At 43.7% G+C, this 17,517-nt stretch overlaps 1 protein-coding gene across 2 annotated transcripts in view; it reads left to right on the forward strand.

The window, feature by feature from the left end:
- The window catches only part of NLGN2 (neuroligin 2), an 87,659-nt gene extending 71,738 nt beyond the window's left edge, over nucleotides 1-15,921 (forward strand). For both annotated transcript variants that reach the window (XM_072399226.1, XM_072399228.1), the window contains 4 exons: nucleotides 6,873-7,022; nucleotides 10,644-10,829; nucleotides 11,113-11,902; nucleotides 12,422-15,921. In XM_072399226.1, coding sequence (XP_072255327.1) covers nucleotides 6,873-7,022; nucleotides 10,644-10,829; nucleotides 11,113-11,902; nucleotides 12,422-13,262 — 1,967 coding nt within the window. In that variant the 3' untranslated portion in view covers nucleotides 13,263-15,921. The remainder of the gene's footprint in view (nucleotides 1-6,872; nucleotides 7,023-10,643; nucleotides 10,830-11,112; nucleotides 11,903-12,421) is intronic.
- Nucleotides 15,922-17,517: the final 1,596 nt, after the last annotated feature.

Here is a 17,517-nt window from a genome sequence, read left to right on the forward strand (position 1 = left end):
GATGTACCAGCTGTTTGCTTTCTGCAGTCTCACAACCAAAGAAGATTTCCACTCCATTCTCTGACTTGCCAGAATTCCTTTGTTACCGTTGTCCAAGTTTTGGGGACCATCTGCTCTTGTGTTTTCATCTCGGGTATTTTTCAATTAACATTTGCAGAAGTGGTAATTTTTGTGAAGCTCATCAATGTCTGGGTCTGGGGTGATCCTGGGGGACAGGCTTGGTCCTAGTTTCATTGCACAGATCTTTATTCTGGCTGAGCTGAGAGTCTACTCTACATCCTCAAGTAGACTTTATAGTACAACATGTTATTGGCTGTAAGCCTCAACATTTCACTGGACAGTATTCTCCCTGGATATTTTTAGGCTGTAAGCGGGTGGTAATTGTCTGTTTTTGGATGGTTACTGAAAAGTGCTGGGTTGTGCTTTCAGCTAAAAAAGCCTGCGGAGAACAGTGCTGGGGATAACTTATCTCTGAAGGATTGCTGGGACAAGTGTGACTATAAACAACCCAATAATAGCATAAAATCTTTGACTTGCAATAACTAGGCAATTTTATAACTTTCTAGGGGACAAACTAGAACCCATTACCAATTAGAAAATCTCTCCACCAGGGGCAAAGTATTGGGTTTTAGTTTTGTGACTTAAGCGCTTCTGATGGTATATTATTTAGGGCAATCTACGGCTTTGCCTTATTTCCCTATATATACTTACCTTTCCTTCAGCCCCCTGCTAACTCATTTTGCCAGAGGAAATACACAGCACCTTCATGTCTGGAGGAAAATGTGATTTAGTTCATGTGGCAGTGCTTGGCCAATCAACAAAAAAAACAGATACAACCCCAAGGGCTTGTGGGATTTTCTTGCTCCAGGCAGCTAAACAGTGGGGTGGACTAGAAAAGCTCTTAAATCCTGGTGAGGGGGGCAATAAAGTTAAATTTTTGTAACTAATATCTTACCTATGTTCAGACTGAACTGCTGGTACCATATTATCCTAGCAGTGTTGGAATATTTTGGATTCCTCTAGTAATAGTTGGAGATAAGAACCAAGAAAAGAGAAAGCTTGGTCACCTACATCTCCTGCAACTCCTACAGGATAAGTATGGAGCGGCCTTTGTACTCATCAAATGTGCTTTCTGCCCTATGCAAGTCAATGGAAATGCAACTTAGATGGAGGTCAGATACAGGTCAGAAGAAGGTCAACTATAGGCTAAATGCACTGGTCAAAACATAAAAAATCTCAAACTGGTTTCAAATTCCAGCTGAATTCACTTAGCTTTCATATTCTCTTAGAATTCATGTAGCCCAGTAAAAAGCTTATGATTTTTATTGGTTTATCAGAGATTTGTTAAACACAAGAGAAAGAATAATAGATTTAGGGTGGAGGTGGTGTGAAATGAGGAGTGAGGTGCCAGGCTGAGTCATATGGCTCTGACATGAAACAGATGCAGCTGATGGCTTCCAGGGATCATCTGAATGGAGGAAGATGGAGGATGGAAGAATCACCTTGAAAGATGAATCATTACTGATTAGAACAATGCCACTGTATTGTTATAGCAGAAGGTATTGGAGTAGACGTGTGGGATCCAGAAGGATGTAAAATAACTGAGTCATGTGAGCAGAGAAGCAGATATTTCATGGATATGAAGAGGATCAGGCTGGACGTTACAGGCCCACATCGAGAGGTGAAAAATGTTCCACCACCACGTATTGAGGACAAGAACAGGTCAACTACCACTAGCCACATCACAGAAACATATTACATTCATGGAGATCTTCCAACATGATGGCAATCTTAGTGATCATTCACCTGTTATATATAGAAGGTTAGATGGTCTTCTCGTGAGGTCTGCAGGTTCTTTGCTGGAACTTGGTGAGAAGAAGTCACATTAGGTACTGGCCAGGAACAATGGCAAGGTCTGACTTTACAGGCCAACATCGAGGAGTGCAAAATGTTCCACCACCACGTATTAAGGAAAAGAAGAGGTCAAGCATCACTGGCCACATCACAAGAACATATTACATACATGGAGATCTTCCAACGTGATGTCAATCTTAGTGATCTTTCACCTACTTTTTATAGAAAGTTGGATGGTCCTCTCGTGAGGTCTGCAGGTCCTTGGTGAAGCTTGGTGAGAAGTCACATTGGGTACTGGCCAGGCTGGAAATTACAGGCCAACATTGAGGAGTGCAAAATGCTCCACCACAATGTATTGAGGACAAGAACAGGTCACCGACCACTGGTCAAATCACAAGAACATATTACATACATGCAGATCTTCCAATGTGACAGCAATCTTAGGGATCATTCACCTATTATATATAGAAGGTTGGATGGTCCCCTTGTGAGGTCTGCAGGTCCTTGGTGGAGCTTGGTGAGAAGAAGTCACATTAGGTCCTGGTCAAGAACACAAAGGGGAACTATCACCACCTAACATCCTCAGATCCTCTACTATATATGTGTTCTTAGTACTGAAAATGATACATTTAGTTAGAAGATCACAGAGGACTGGACAAGAGGTCTACCTGACCTCACCTCCAGGTCTACAGGAGGTCCCATAAGGACCATTCTATTATTAGGAGTGGCTGTACATTAGAAATTCCTATTGGATTGAGTGCAAGCTCTTCCCATACATATCTGAAAGGGTGAGGGGGTAAAAAGACCCTTTCAGCATTCATTAGTCACCCAAGGAATCCTGGAACTCGGCTTGCCAGGATATCTCTCTACAAAGATCATTTGTTCCCAGAAATTCATGTTTCAGTTATGGATGAAATCTGCTGGATTGAATACTAAATAGTTTCCTTTGTCACCCAGAATATCCTCTTCCTCCAACTGCATTCCCTACAATGTATAAATAACTGAGCAATATAAATGTATAAAGTGTCAGGTCCCATACCTTAATATCACACAGAAATCTCTTCTTACAGGCAGGGTGGGGATGAAGTGGATGAGATTTGGGAAATTTTGCTGCAAGTGAGGCACGTGAAGTATTTTTTCCCCCCCCAGTTTTTGACAAGTGAAAAATTAGATAAAGACGTTGGCATTAAAGAGAGCGGAAATTAAGGTGGAATAAGTGGAGGGATAAGATTGGGCTGATGATGGTAATGAGAGACGAATCTTTACAAGAATGACATCTGCTGTACGCACCCTCCCCGCACAGGCTCGTTAAGGCTTCTGACTAATTAATCCTCTCAAATTACAGCATGATTAATTAGACCTTGGTTACCATGGAAGAAAATGAGTGCAGCCTTTCAGGACTTCGGCAGGGGAGGGGTTAAGAGAACGCTGTTTGGTGGGAAAGAAGGTCCCGGAGGCTGATTGGGAGCGATGCTCTGCAGGACGATGGGGCGCTGGAAGTATTGACATGCTGAAGGAAATAGAATGTACCATTGTGGGAAGAGAACGGTTCTGGATACTTGTGTATTGTGTAATGGTTTATACAATGTATCAATCTGTACATGACAGTGTCACATGACACAGATAGTGCCATAGGCATGTGCATTGGGGGGTCATATGGATGGCTATGCTGATGATCCAATGGCTCCAGTCAATGAGAATCTCTGGATCTGTGGATTTAATAAATATTGAAGCTGTTAAGATTGCCTTTGGATCTTTTTGTTAGTGCAATGATTGCTGTCCTTCATCATTTAATTCCACAAAGAAATCTGTACACACCTTCAGACCAATGTGTGGATAACGTAAGAGAAATAATCACTGTAGGGCATCTGTGCCCAATGGATTCTTCATTCTTTAATTAGCATAGTTCTTTTTTCATTATCGACTTAATTTCTTTCCCTGTTGGTGCTAAGTAGCTAACTGTAGGGGCTCCATTGAGGGTGTCTGATCTCCTGCCTGAACTCAGTGCTGATAATGGGAACTACAAGGTAAAAATGGTATGAAGACGGAGCTCAGACAGGAGACAAGATAGCCTCAATGGGGGCCTTACACCATGACACTCGTCTGACATATCAGATCTGACCGGGAGAGAATACAAGAGAGTAAGAATAGGAGAGAGAGAGTGAGAGCAAACATAGCCATCCATGAGTAAGAATAGGAGAGAGAGTAAGAGCACACATAGCCAACCCTGAGTTGGAATTGGAGAGAGAGTAAGAGCACACATAGCCATCCCTGAGTAAGAATAGGAGAGAGAGAAAGAGCACACATAGCCAACCCTGAGTTGGAATTGGAGAGAGAGTAAGAGCACACATAACCATCCCTGAGTAAGATGAAGAGAGAGAGAGAATAAGAGCACACATAGCCATCCATCCCTGAGTAGGAATTAGAGAGAGAAAGAGCACACAGCCAACCCTGAGTAAGAATATGAGAGAGAGAGAGAGTACGAGCAGCCATAGCAATCCCTGAGTAGGAATTGGAGAGAGAGTAAGAGCACACATAGCCATACCTGCGTAAGAATAGGGGGGAGAAAATAGGAGCACACATAGCCATCCTTAAGGAAGAATAGGACAGAGAGTAAGATTACACATATCCATCCCGAAGTAGGAATAGGAGAGAGAGACATTATGGGAAGAAGGCAGGCTGGGGTAAGACAGCAGGGTGCATTATGGGAAGAAGGCACGCTGGGGTAAGACAGCATGGTGCATTATGGGAAGAAGGCAGGCTGGGGAAAGACAGTGGGTGCATTATGGGAAGAAGGCAAACCGGGGTAAGACAGCATGGTGCATTATGGGAAGAAGGCAGACAAGAGCACACCTAGCCATCCCTGAGTATGAATAGGACACAGGGAGTAAAAGCACAAATAGCCATCCCTGAATAAGAATAGGACAGAGAGAGTAAGAGCAAAAATAGCCAACCCAAAGAAGTACACCTGCACTATTATAGTTGAAGTGTGGGTATCTTAATCCCCACAAATGCCCATTTCTGATGAATTCTCTTTAGCTTTATCAGGAAACTTGCTGGGACTTGTAGTATCCAGCAGTCTGTAGAGGAACCACGCTGCTATGTATGGTGACACTGTCAGGGTAATGATGGCTCTGGGATAACGAGACCCCACAATCCATTGTGCTTCCACCACAGGAGATAATAGAGTTCTGGCAAAAACAAGACGTAATAGGCAGCTACGCAATAGTCTAGCAGGGTGGGGGATGACTTAATAGATTACTCAGAGGCCATGTCAGGCCAGGGGCGAATAGATTAACAAAAAGAAACAAGAAAAACAGCTGAGTCAGGCCAGGAGATAACGGTTCCCATCAAAGTACAGAGGCCTCAAACAGGACAAGATTAATGGCTCTCCACCGCCATGGAAGAGCCTGGAGCCTTAATGGTTCCCTGGCAGAGGCTCCAGGAGGACACAGCTTTGATTTACTACCAAGCTATAGAAGGCCAAGGCTTTATGGTTTTCTGGCAGGATCTAAGGGGACAAAGCTTTCTTATTTATTGTCGGAAATTAGTAGGCCAAAATTTTATGTTTAATATCAAGCTGTAGGGGCAAAAGGCTTTAATTTACCACCAGGGCCTTGTAGGGCAAGGTTGTATGGTTCAAATGGTAAGATCTAAGAGGACAAAGCTTTAATTAACTACCTGGCTTCAGCAGTACCAGGCTTATTAGATTATGTCAGACCTAAAAGGCCGTTCCTAATCGGGGGTTCTATGGAACCTTAGAGTTCCTCCAGAGGATTATAGGGGCTGTGGCTGCTTGGCCTTCCCATACGGTGGTGCTTGTGTGGTTTCATGGTCAACACCACTTGGCAGAAACAGTTGTATAAACTAAAGTATCTTGTAAGTAGTGTCTGTAGGGGTGGCATTTTCACCACCCGGTTCAGGGAGGCATTCTTCCCTCTAGCCACCAATTTAAGGGGGATTATCCCCAATGACCACCAAGAGTGGCGTTACAAAGGGTTCCCTAAGACCTGAAAATTATTTTAAAGGTCCATTAGAGGTAAAAATTGTTTTACCAAGGGTTCCCCAAGACCTTGAAATTATTTGAAGGTTTTACCAAGAGTTCCCTGTAGAATTTAAAATTCAAGGGTTTCTCACGAGTAAAAAGGGTATTACCAATGGATCCCCAAAACCTGTAATATATTGAAGGTTTTACCAAGGCTTCCCCAAAATTTCAGGGGTAAAAGGGGTTTCACCAAGGGTTCCCCAAGACTTGAAACTGAACTTTAGTTAAGGGTTTCCAAATGTCTGAACATTATTTTAGGGATTTACCAACGGTTCCCTGAGGAAATTGTATCAAGGGTTCCCAGGGGCAAAAAGGGTTTTACCAAGGATTCTCTGAGACCTGAAAATAATTTCCAGGGTCCCTCAGCTGTAAATCTGAAAGGTTTTACTCCCTTCCTGCACTGGTGATGGAATAAATCAGGGCAAAATAATTAAACTAAATCTCCCCACAAAAAATTTGAAAACAAACCTATCAAAGGTTCTTACCCTTCACAACCCATAGTGTGTGGAAATATTATGTCTGGAGTTCCTGTAGTTGGTGATGTTTTTGTTGGGTTGCTAATATTTTTGCTTTGAGAAAAGGCTGTTCTGCATCCCCCCCCCCCAGTGCCAACAACATAACCCTTTGAAGAACCAATATAGCTAACTCTAACCTCAACCCTCCATTTATGCAGTTATCACATGACCCAATGCCTAGGTATTGTCCTGTGAGCAGCACCAGGGGGGGCACGTTCTGAAAGTGCTAGTTGCCTGGCTGTTCTGACCCAAACAGATCTTCAGATTTAGAGGTTTCCTTGTGGATATTGTTCTGGGTTTGTAAGGTTAAAGGAAAAGAAAGATAAGAAGAATCAGGAGAGGGCAGCACTGGCAGCTGCCATGTTTCTAGAAGTTTACCGAAAACCTTTGTCTCAAATTTTTCCAAAAGCATTTTAGCTCTGATCATGTGACCTTCTGAAGTGTGTTTTTTCCTGCAGATATCCGGGACAGCGGCAAGAAACCCGTCATGATGTTCATCCATGGAGGATCCTACATGGAAGGGACGGGGAATATGTTCGATGGCAGTGTGCTGGCTGCATATGGCAACGTCATTGTGGTTACCATGAACTACAGGCTGGGAGTTCTCGGTAAGTCAACATCAAAACCTGTCCATCGTCTCACATGGAGGAGGAAGTTGCTAAAAAACAGATGCAGTGACCTTGCTTATAATATATATAATATATATCAAACTCATCAAATCTAGAAAAATGTCTGTATTTAATATGGCCAGGACTTCTTACTCAGCCCATTTTGTTCAATGTAGTCACCAGTTCTCAGTTTGGTGTCTCAGGAGTGCTAACTATAGGTCCTGTGTGAATGAAGCCTGCAAATAAAAAGCTGTTTGCAGGCTTCATTCATAAATACATTGTAACAATATATAATATTAATAGTACAATGTATCTGGATGAAAGGGGTGATCCCTGTTCTGTCCATAAATTACACTAAATAAATAAACATTTTATATTATATATTGCTCCTATGTAACCCTTTTATTAACATGTAATTAACTTTAATTAGGCGTTCAGCGTGTGCTTAGAATGCAGCTCATACTCAGCTCATCAGATTCCCATTGGCATTGAGTAGTGCTCATGGCATCTCAGGGGCTGCGTTTAACCTGTTTTGCATTGAGCTGCATTTTTTTTTTTTTTGCTATTCAGTCCAAATCTGTGTGAATAGAAAACACAGCATTTAAAGAACTCGGTGTACACTCACCTAACAGATGTGATGCTCAATAAGGTTACTTAATGCTCCCGCAATGAGGTAATTATTCCAATCTTTATCTGTTCCTTATCGCCCATTCATACCAAGATGATTGTTTGCAGAATATTCAACATATGCACAATATTGCACCACACCAATCTACAATCATTCCTATAACCATTTGTAAAAAAAAGTCTGCAGCCTGAGTGCATTATGGGAAGACAACAGGCTGAAAGAAGCAGCAAGTTATATTATGGGAAGAAGGCAGGCCAGGGTACGATAACAGGGTGCATTATGGGAAGAAGGCAGGCTGGGGTAAGACAGCAGGGTGCATTATGGGAAGAAAGAAGGCAGACCGGGGTAAGACAGCAGGGTGCATTATGGGAAGAAGGCAGGCTGACGGGAGCAGCGGGGTTCATTATGGGAAGAAGCCAGGCCAGCAGAGGCAGCAGGGTGCACTTTATAAAGAATGGATCCTAGTGGAGGCAATGTGACTAAGATGTTGGTGTGCAATACCACAGGACCCCTCCAGAGATTATGTGGAGTGCACGCTTGGACGGGTCACTGGGAGACCGGCACAATATTAGCCCAGAGTTTTAAAAATGTGACTTTTATATATCCAATGTTTTTGTATATTAATATCCAGGATCAGTATAAAGATTTGGTGACTCCTGAATCTGAGGACTCTACAGAGGACAAGGGGACACCATGGTCTATCCAACTCTATCCTACTAGTCTCTCATTATATACGATGATGCAAACTTCCATCAGCTTTCGTCCCTCCCCTCCTTTCCCCCACCTGATGCCAATTTTGCCTTTCAGGTTATAACTTCTTATTGATCACAGAGAGACAGCTGGATCAATTCCTTGACTCAAAATAGTTACCTGTCTTTCCATGCTATGATCCTTTAATATTGTGGATATTATTAGTTGTAAGAAAATCATTCCGTCCTTTTTAAGTTCTATCATTGATTTTACCATTACTACCCCCTGTGGTAGAGAATTCTGCCGCTGAACCGCTCTTACCATAAAGAGCCCCCCCCATACTGACCATAAATCTAATGACATGCTTATTCCTATCTGCAGGTACTGGCTGTAAATATACGCTTTATGGCTGATGGGAATTGTTAACATTTTGCTGTTTTGCAGACTCTGCACTCCAGGCAGACAGCTAAACATTTGAAACATAAACATGGAACCTGCAGTATTTTCTTCAGCCAGTTTTGTGATTTAGGCAGGAAGTACCTGAGGTCATTACAAGAAGTACCAGAGGTCATGACCTCCATCTCTCCAATAGTAGTAGTTTGGGTTGGTCAAAAACACCCCCACCCTGCATCACCCCTCTGCCCCCACATCCTGTGTACACATGTGCACTGCAGGATCTGGATTGGTCCTACTGCTCCCTTTCCTTTCTCAGTGCTGCTTTGAATTTCAGTGGCACATGGACAGAATCAGGGACCTACACCAGAGCTGCATTTAACAAGCCCTGTATTCATTTTTTAGGACCACAAAACTGCATTACCTGGAGTTTGTTTTTAGGCACAGATGCTAATCAAATACCCAAGCACAAGAATTACCACTAGAGGGGGCATTTAAAAATCTCCATATAAAGAACAGCAAGAATTACCAACTCATTGATTATATATTCTATAATTCCAGATGTTTCGGAGAGTGTTAAGTTTTACATTCGGGTCTCTCCATATTTTATGCTGTATTAAATATTGACATTTGTAAACTAGCCGCCAGAGGACACAAACATTCAATTTTCACTTATTCTACTTCTCTGCTAAATTGCTGGTGATATAGGATATCAGCCATACAGGGCACGGAAAATTGTGTTCAAGGAATACAATGGAGCAATAAGGTTCATCTACTGTAGTACTGCAAAGCCTTCTGTTTCTATGGCTGTTTGTTGGAGCTTGTCCCCACCTCCGGTGGATTTTTTAGGGTTGTGTCTGTGGGAATTTGCCCCATTTGTGAGGTCAGGTGTTGAATTTGAAGACCTGGCTCACCATTCCAAATCATCCCAAAAGTTTTCTATAGGGTTGATGAGGACAGATGAGGGCTCTATGCAGGGCACTCGGGTTCTACCACACCAAACCAGTAACACCATATATAGAGCTGGCTTTGTACCCCGGGGCACAGTATTTGGGGTAACAGAAAAGAGTCTTCACCAAACTGTGACCACAAAGCTGGAAGGGCACAATTGTCTACAATGTCTTTGTATGATGGAGGATTAAAAGAATCCTTCCCCGGAGACACCTGAACTCAATAATTTGGAGGGGGGTTCACAAATTGTTGGCCATATAGTGTATAAAAGACAATATAGTGCTTTCTCTATGAAGCCAATGAATTGAGTTACCCACACCAGAGGCCTGGAAATGTCCTTGTAAAAAAAACAGTATTTGCAGAAGAACCAATTGTCAGAAAGCCAGAAAGACGATTAGACCTCTCGTTGCACACAATGCTTCATGAAAAGGTTAAAGCAGCCAATTAGCAGAAAACTTTCATTAACAACCCGAATCTTCACAAATTCCACCAGCTGAAAATGTTATTGGACCACTTACTTGGAAAGTTAGGTTGTAAGATGATGCAGATCCCTCCAGCCACATCAGAAGAAGGCCAAACCTTATCCTGGAGTTGTCCATCAAACACTGCTCCATTAGGTTCCCAGCTGCCTGACTGGGTGTTTGATGGGCAGAACCTCCTACCATTCCAATTCATGGCAGATCAGACAGGTTTTGCCCATTGCTTGGGTCTTTTGGATCACAGAAGGACAAGGGAGGTCACATTACCTGACTACATAAAGGTGTATTTAGGCATTATTAAATGCATTGCACTAAAACTTTATTGACCTCATAAAAACAGTTTACATTCACTTCCAAAAGACTGGTATTCCCTGATTTCCTCCAATGGGTGTCCTTTATAGGGGTCTTGGAAAATGAGTTCTCTTAACTGTCATACATTGGCTTGATTTAACTTTTTGTGTCTTCTTTGTCATGGTCCAGGGTTCATGAGTACGGGGGATCTGGCAGCAAAAGGTAATTACGGCCTTATGGACCAGATTCAAGCACTGCGATGGCTGGAAGAGAATATTGGCCATTTTGGAGGTGACCCCGAGAGAATTACCATCTTTGGTTCGGGAGCTGGAGCGTCCTGCGTCAGCCTTCTCATCTTGTCCCATCACTCTGAAGGTTAGTAGACTTATCAATGACTCACATCGAAGAAAAATTGGGTCAAACAAGAGCCCACGGCAAGGTTGCAGCTTGGGGCCCCAATCTTTTCAATTGACATTGACATGGGTTTTCTTTACTGGCATGGACCCTCCCCACTGGATGTCAAATATCTACAAATGCATTCTCCACGTAAAGGGACAGTCAGGTGTATATAGTTTATATGTTGGTATAGTTTTGGCAACCACTGTCCTTAACCCTGCTGCTATTTGGTACTCATTATTTCTTCTCTTTTTGGTTGCAGGGCTCTTCCAGAAAGCCATTGCACAGAGCGGTACGGCTATAGCTAGCTGGTCTGTCAACTATGAACCCCTGAAGTACACTCGAATGTTGGCAGCCAAGGTGGGGTGCGACTACCCCGATAATACTGAGATGGTGAGCTGCCTCAGACGGAAGCCGTACCGAGACCTGGTGGACCAGGACATCCAGCCAGCTCGATACCACATTGCTTTTGGGCCTGTTGTGGATGGGGATGTGGTTCCAGACGACCCTGAAATTTTGATGGAACAAGGAGAGTTTTTAAACTATGACATACTGATGGGGGTGAACCAAGGTGAAGGTCTGAAGTTTGTAGAAGATACGTTGGAAAGTGAAGACGGCATATCCGCCAGTTACTTCGACTTTACTGTGTCCAATTTTGTGGACAACCTCTATGGCTACCCGGACGGTAAAGATGTCCTACGTGAGACTATAAAATTCATGTACACTGACTGGGCTGACCGTGACAATGGTGACATGAGAAGGAAGACTCTGCTGGCACTTTTTACAGACCATCAATGGGTGGCCCCGGCTGTGGCAACAGCTCGCTTCCATGCCGAGTATGAGTCCCCTGTTTACTTTTATGCATTTTACCACCGCTGCCAGGCAGAGGGGAGGCCAGAATGGGGTGAGGCAGCCCATGGTGATGAAGTGCCCTATGTCTTTGGTGTGCCCATGGTGGGTGCTACAGACCTATTCCCCTGCAATTTCTCCAAGAATGACGTCATGCTGAGTGCGGTGGTCATGACCTACTGGACCAACTTTGCCAAGACTGGGTGAGAGCTTTATTTTGTTGTAGCTTTACATTAGCCACCTATCTTCAACCTTTTGCGTACATCCTTTAAGAGTTGAGGTCCATCAGTTACACCTTCTGCTCCACACATCCATGACCCTGACTAGTCAGACCATTTTTGGGTCAAGTTAACCATTAGGTGGGACCATGCAAATGCAAGTAAACTCTGAAAAGTTGCTGTGTGGTGCCTGGCAGGCTGAGGGGCAATAGACACTAATATCAGCCCCAGTGTGGAGGGATTACTCACTCTCACTAGTTATGGGGGCAATAATAATCTTGTGTTATAATAAAAGTGTTGGAGGCAGACAGCCACCAAAGGGTACAGTGAAAAATCAAGGATAAAAAAACTCCTAAAATGTGTTCATTATAATAATATCTAACATTATCAATAAAAGCAAATATTTATGACATATTACAGAATATTTTCATCTTGCATTATTTGTCCTGTCTTTTTTGATCCATGACTACATCTTTCTCATTTCATGTTCTTTTTATATTTTAGGGATCCCAACCATCCAGTTCCTCAGGACACCAAGTTTATTCACACGAAACCCAACCGCTTCGAGGAGGTGGTATGGACAAAATTTAACCCCAAGGAGAAACAGTACCTACACATTGGCCTCAAGCCTAGGGTGCGTGACAATTATCGTGCCAATAAGGTTGCCTTCTGGTTGGAGCTAGTCCCTCACCTTCACAACCTGAACACAGTCCAGCACCCTTCGACCACCACAAAATTACCCCCCTACAGTACTCGCTGGCCAACTGGTTCCAGGATAAACACCGGCAGTACCACCCGGCGACCATATGTTACATCTACAAATTATGATGATTTCACTGAGCCAGAAAGACCTCGATATCCTCCATTCCCTGGGGATTCTCGTGACTATTCAACCGAGCTAAGTGTGACCGTAGCAGTTGGAGCTTCTCTCCTTTTCCTCAACATCCTGGCCTTTGCCGCTCTTTACTACAAGAGGGATCGGCGCCATGAACTCCGGCAGAGGCGACATAGTCCTGGTCGAGGAGGAGCTCCTGGCAATGACCTGGCACACCATGGACCTGAAGAAGAACTGATGTCCCTTCAGATCAAGAGGGCCGGAGGAGCTCCAGATCTTGAACCCCTGAGGCCACATGATATACTGCGCCCAGCTTGCCCTCCCGACTATACATTGGCGTTAAGAAGAGCCCCTGAGGACGCTCCTCTTCCACCACCACCCCCACCTCCTGCCTCTGTCATGGCTCCAAGCACCATTTCGGGCCTACCCTCTTTACATCCCTTCAATACATTCCCTACCACTGCTCACAACAATACTCTGCCCCACCCGCATTCAACCACAAGGGTATAGTGGTACCAGGCATCTCTCCCTCTACCCATACAATGCCCCGTCTCCCCCTTCCTCTTGCGAACAGCAGCATTGGCTGTTTGGGCCTACCAAGCCTGAGCTGGATTTTGCCTTATGGCAGGGGATGGGGGTAGATGAAAAAACTTCTTTATTAAGAAGGGGCAAGAAAAGAACTACCCAGTCTCCCCATGCCCCTTCTCCTCCTCAGGCTTTAGAAACTGCTCCCAAGATCAACATTCAGGACTATGGCATCTGGACTTTAACTATTGCCTATGTCATGGGGGAAACAGGGTCGGAAAAAAAAAAAACACATACACACGATGGGGCAGTTATTTAATGGGATGTAGGGAAAGATATGTTTTGATCCAATAAATTATACCCCCCTGTTGGGGGAGAGTTGCTAAAGGAGGAAGAGAGGCCTATGTGACTAGGCCGAAGCCTCCAACTGACTCAACTTGTACACCTGCTTTATTTTTATTCACAGACAATATCCAATGGACGGGGGATGTTACGTCAGATGCGGGTCTCAGATAGCCTGTGTCTGGTGCGTTCAATGCACTGAACCTTCAATGACTCAATTGCTCTCGAACAGACGAAAAATTGCCGTCACCAGAATAGGGGAACATAAGAGCTGTCCCCTGCAAAGGAGAAGGGGGCAGGGGGTGAATGTACAGGGGAGGAGGTAAATGCATGAGAGGCCAAAACTTAAGCCCCTCTCCCTAAAAAATTAAAAACACAGTGCCAATGATCCCCTTCCACCTCTTCGGCAAGGTGGGCCTGCTCCTATCTTAAAGGGGGTGCTCAAATGGTAAAAGGTGTATCGCCTCTCCACTGCCATAGTCCCCATGACCCCTCTGGGTGGATCAAAGGGGGAAGGGAACTGTTTGTGTGCCAAAATAATAGTGAGGGAGTGTCTTATACAACGGATCTTTGCTCTCTATTTTCCTATATTACGTTTCGTATATTACGACCATTGCCATCATGTTCTCTTCTTCCCATCCTTGATTAACCCCAAACAAGCTCTTCTTTCTTTATGTGCCCCCCCCCCCTCCCGCCAAAAAAGAAAACAACCCTTTCCTCACACCCATATCTGTTCTTCTTCTCATTATCCATGGTACTCCTTCTCCTTCTCCCCTTTTACTGCTCTTCCTTCACAGAACTAGGCTGTGCCCCCCACACACAGGGGCTAGCAATCAGAAGCACATGGAAACCCGCTATCCCGCCACAGACATCGGGACAGATCACAAGGAGACGGGAGTTAACGGGAATCATTGGCAGCAGGCTTTGATGTTTACAAGAAGATTAGACGGGAACGATTGGTCTGAAACAGGGAGACCGTATTATTTAATAGGACACAGGGTTAACCCATCAAAAGATCTCCAATATTTTCTACAGATTATGCCTACTGGCGAGGGTCAGTGACTCCTCTCTGATGGGATAATAGTATCACACTCTTCTCAAAGTGCCAGTATTTTTCTGTTGTGGATCAGATTTATTTCTCATTCAAAACTTTCATAAATTGGGTAGAAAACCAGCAGAAAAGATGATGAAAATCCAGTGGGATCTAGTAAAATAAAAATGTATCATTGTATATATAAAATCTCTTTCCCACCAATGGGACTTGCAACCAGTATGCACTGTATGGCCAAAAGTATGCTGATCCCACTTGATGTAATTGGGTTTGAGTTTCTCCAGTGAAGGGTACTGTTAATATTTTTGGAATTTGGGACATTTGCGCTCTTCTTGTGGTAACAATTTGGGGAAAACCCTTTTCTGTTCCACTGAGTACAAACACAGCTCAGCATAGACGTGGTTTGACCAGTCTGGTATGGTGGAACCTGAGTGTCCTACAGAAGACTGCCAGGCCTTCTTCTCCAACATCAGTTCCCAACCTCACAAATGGGCACAGGTTCCCACTGACACCCTTCAAAATCTTGTGGAAAGTCGTCCCAGAAGAATAGAGAATGCAATACCCAAAAATGGCAGACCAACTGAACATTAATGGCCATCACTGGAAGCGGAAGTCAAACTCATACGGTACGGTAAGGGGCATTAGCTTTTGGCCATACAGTGTGTCAGCCCTCAGAATTCTCATTGTGTTGCACTCTTATCCCACTACAGAGGAGAGTATAGAAATCCTTTATTTTGGAAAAACTCTTTTTCAGAAGATTGTGTCCTTGGAGCCCAATACAGAGTTACTTTGGGCTGCGGTTTCATTTATATGTGGACGTTTCATTACCAAGAACCCTCCCTCCCCTCCACCCCCACTGACCTTAATGAGATTTATATTATATAGATTGTTCTATCATTAAAGGGAAATATGGAACATATAAATATATAAATATATATTATGTGCACTGAAAGGTGCATACACAGAAACGTGTATATAGACACATATGTGTGTATGAACCGCGGCTGTCTGTGGCATTGTACCCAGGAGGGTGGCATCCAATGGGCATCCTTCATGCTGTAACACAAGTCAACAAAGTCCGGACAGTGGGAGATACACATATATGTGTACACATATACATTCAGTGAAGGCACAGGAAACGCCTTATCGCCTTTTTGGGTCCTGACGCTGAACTGGTTACATAATGGCACTTTTTTATTTTATTTTCTGTTTTTGGGATCTTGGACTGAAATAAAATGACAAATTTTGGTGAAAAAATCGTTGGCTGTTTTATTGGGGTTACCGATAAGTTGGAGTGGCTTTTATGGCCTTCAGGTGCTCATTTCTGATTGTTACCAAACCTTCTGTATCTTTCAACATTAAAGAAATGGATTCTTAAGGGTTGGGTCACCCTCTGCCCTCCTACATGTCTTGGGTAACCTAGTGGTGTGGGCTTCTCTAATTGGTTTTGGGGTTCCCGCTCACTTTAAGTTTAATTTACCTATCTTGTTCCTTTAATTATATTATAAGATCACTTATAATTGGCACAGCAGGAAGAAAGACCCAGGAACCCAGGAAAGGGAACAACTTATTATGGGCACAGCAGGTGTACAAACTTGTGAAACTGGCACAAGGATGGTGAAAAGTCCCCATAATGGGCACAGCAGGTTTGCAGACCTGAAAATCAAGTGCAAGGATGGTAGGAACCCATCACGGACCTGGGAACTCAACTCAGGAATGGTGTAAACCCCTCATAATGACACAGCAAGTGTACAGAACTAAGAACCAAGTACAGGGATGAGGGAAGCCCCTGATATTGGGCACAGCCTGTAATAGACCTAGCAATTCAGTATGGATACTCATCACAGAGATGTCTGGACCTCCTCATAATAGGCAGGGATGAAGGGAACCCCTCATTATGGGCACAGCAGGTGTACAGACTTGGGAAACTGGCACAATGATTGTGGAAGGTCCTCATATTGGGCACAACAGGTTTGCAGGTCCAAGAACTCATCCCAGGAATGGTAGGAACCCATAATGGACCTGGGAACTCAGCTCAGGTATGGTGGAAGCCCCTCATAATGGTCACAGCGGTTGTACAGACAAGTGCTTATCACAGGGATGTCTGGACCTCCTCATAATGGGTACATCAGGAGTACAGACCCAGGGACTCATTACGTAGGAAAGAAAAAAATGCCAGGTGATTTCTCTCTCTAACAGCTACCAAACAGCAATATGTGGTATAAATGCATTTTAGGGTATTTTTGTACCTGGTTTTAAGAATTGTCCACTTCTCACACAAAATACCTGAATCTCCCCTGCTTTCTGTTGCCAGATAATGCTAATCCAGTTTAATAGAAGCGTCATAAATGGGTGCATAGAGAGAAAGGCTCATTAATTTATGTATATCATAAAAAATGCAGTTCTTCTGTAAATGCGCAAAAACAGACAAATCCCCTAGCACTCAGGCTTGTCAGCCAGCTAAGGGGCCGTATGCTTCAAACCTGACTGTGAGATCATCATAACAGCAGAAGCTTCAGTTATAAAATATGTACAAGCCAAGTGTCGGGGTGCCTGTAGAGGACTCCTGTGGGATTCCAAATCTCAATTCCTAAGCAGAATGCACTTATTTTTGTATTTTTATATTTTGTAAAAGTTGGCAACCTCATTGTATAAATCTGAAAAAAAGCCAAAACGACTCTAAAAATTGTGTCAGGCACCTAATGGAGGACCCTGCAGTAGTTTGCGTCTCGGCTCCCCCCACATTGGGAATATTTCCTCCAAGTAGTTTTGTCTCTGCCCCTCCCACATTGGGAAGATTTCCCCCTCAGGATTTTGTGTCTCTACCCCTCCCACAATAGGGAGATT

The sequence above is a fragment of the Pyxicephalus adspersus genome, chromosome 2 (assembly GCF_032062135.1).
Source record: "Pyxicephalus adspersus chromosome 2, UCB_Pads_2.0, whole genome shotgun sequence".
Taxonomy (NCBI): Eukaryota; Metazoa; Chordata; class Amphibia; order Anura; family Pyxicephalidae; genus Pyxicephalus; species Pyxicephalus adspersus.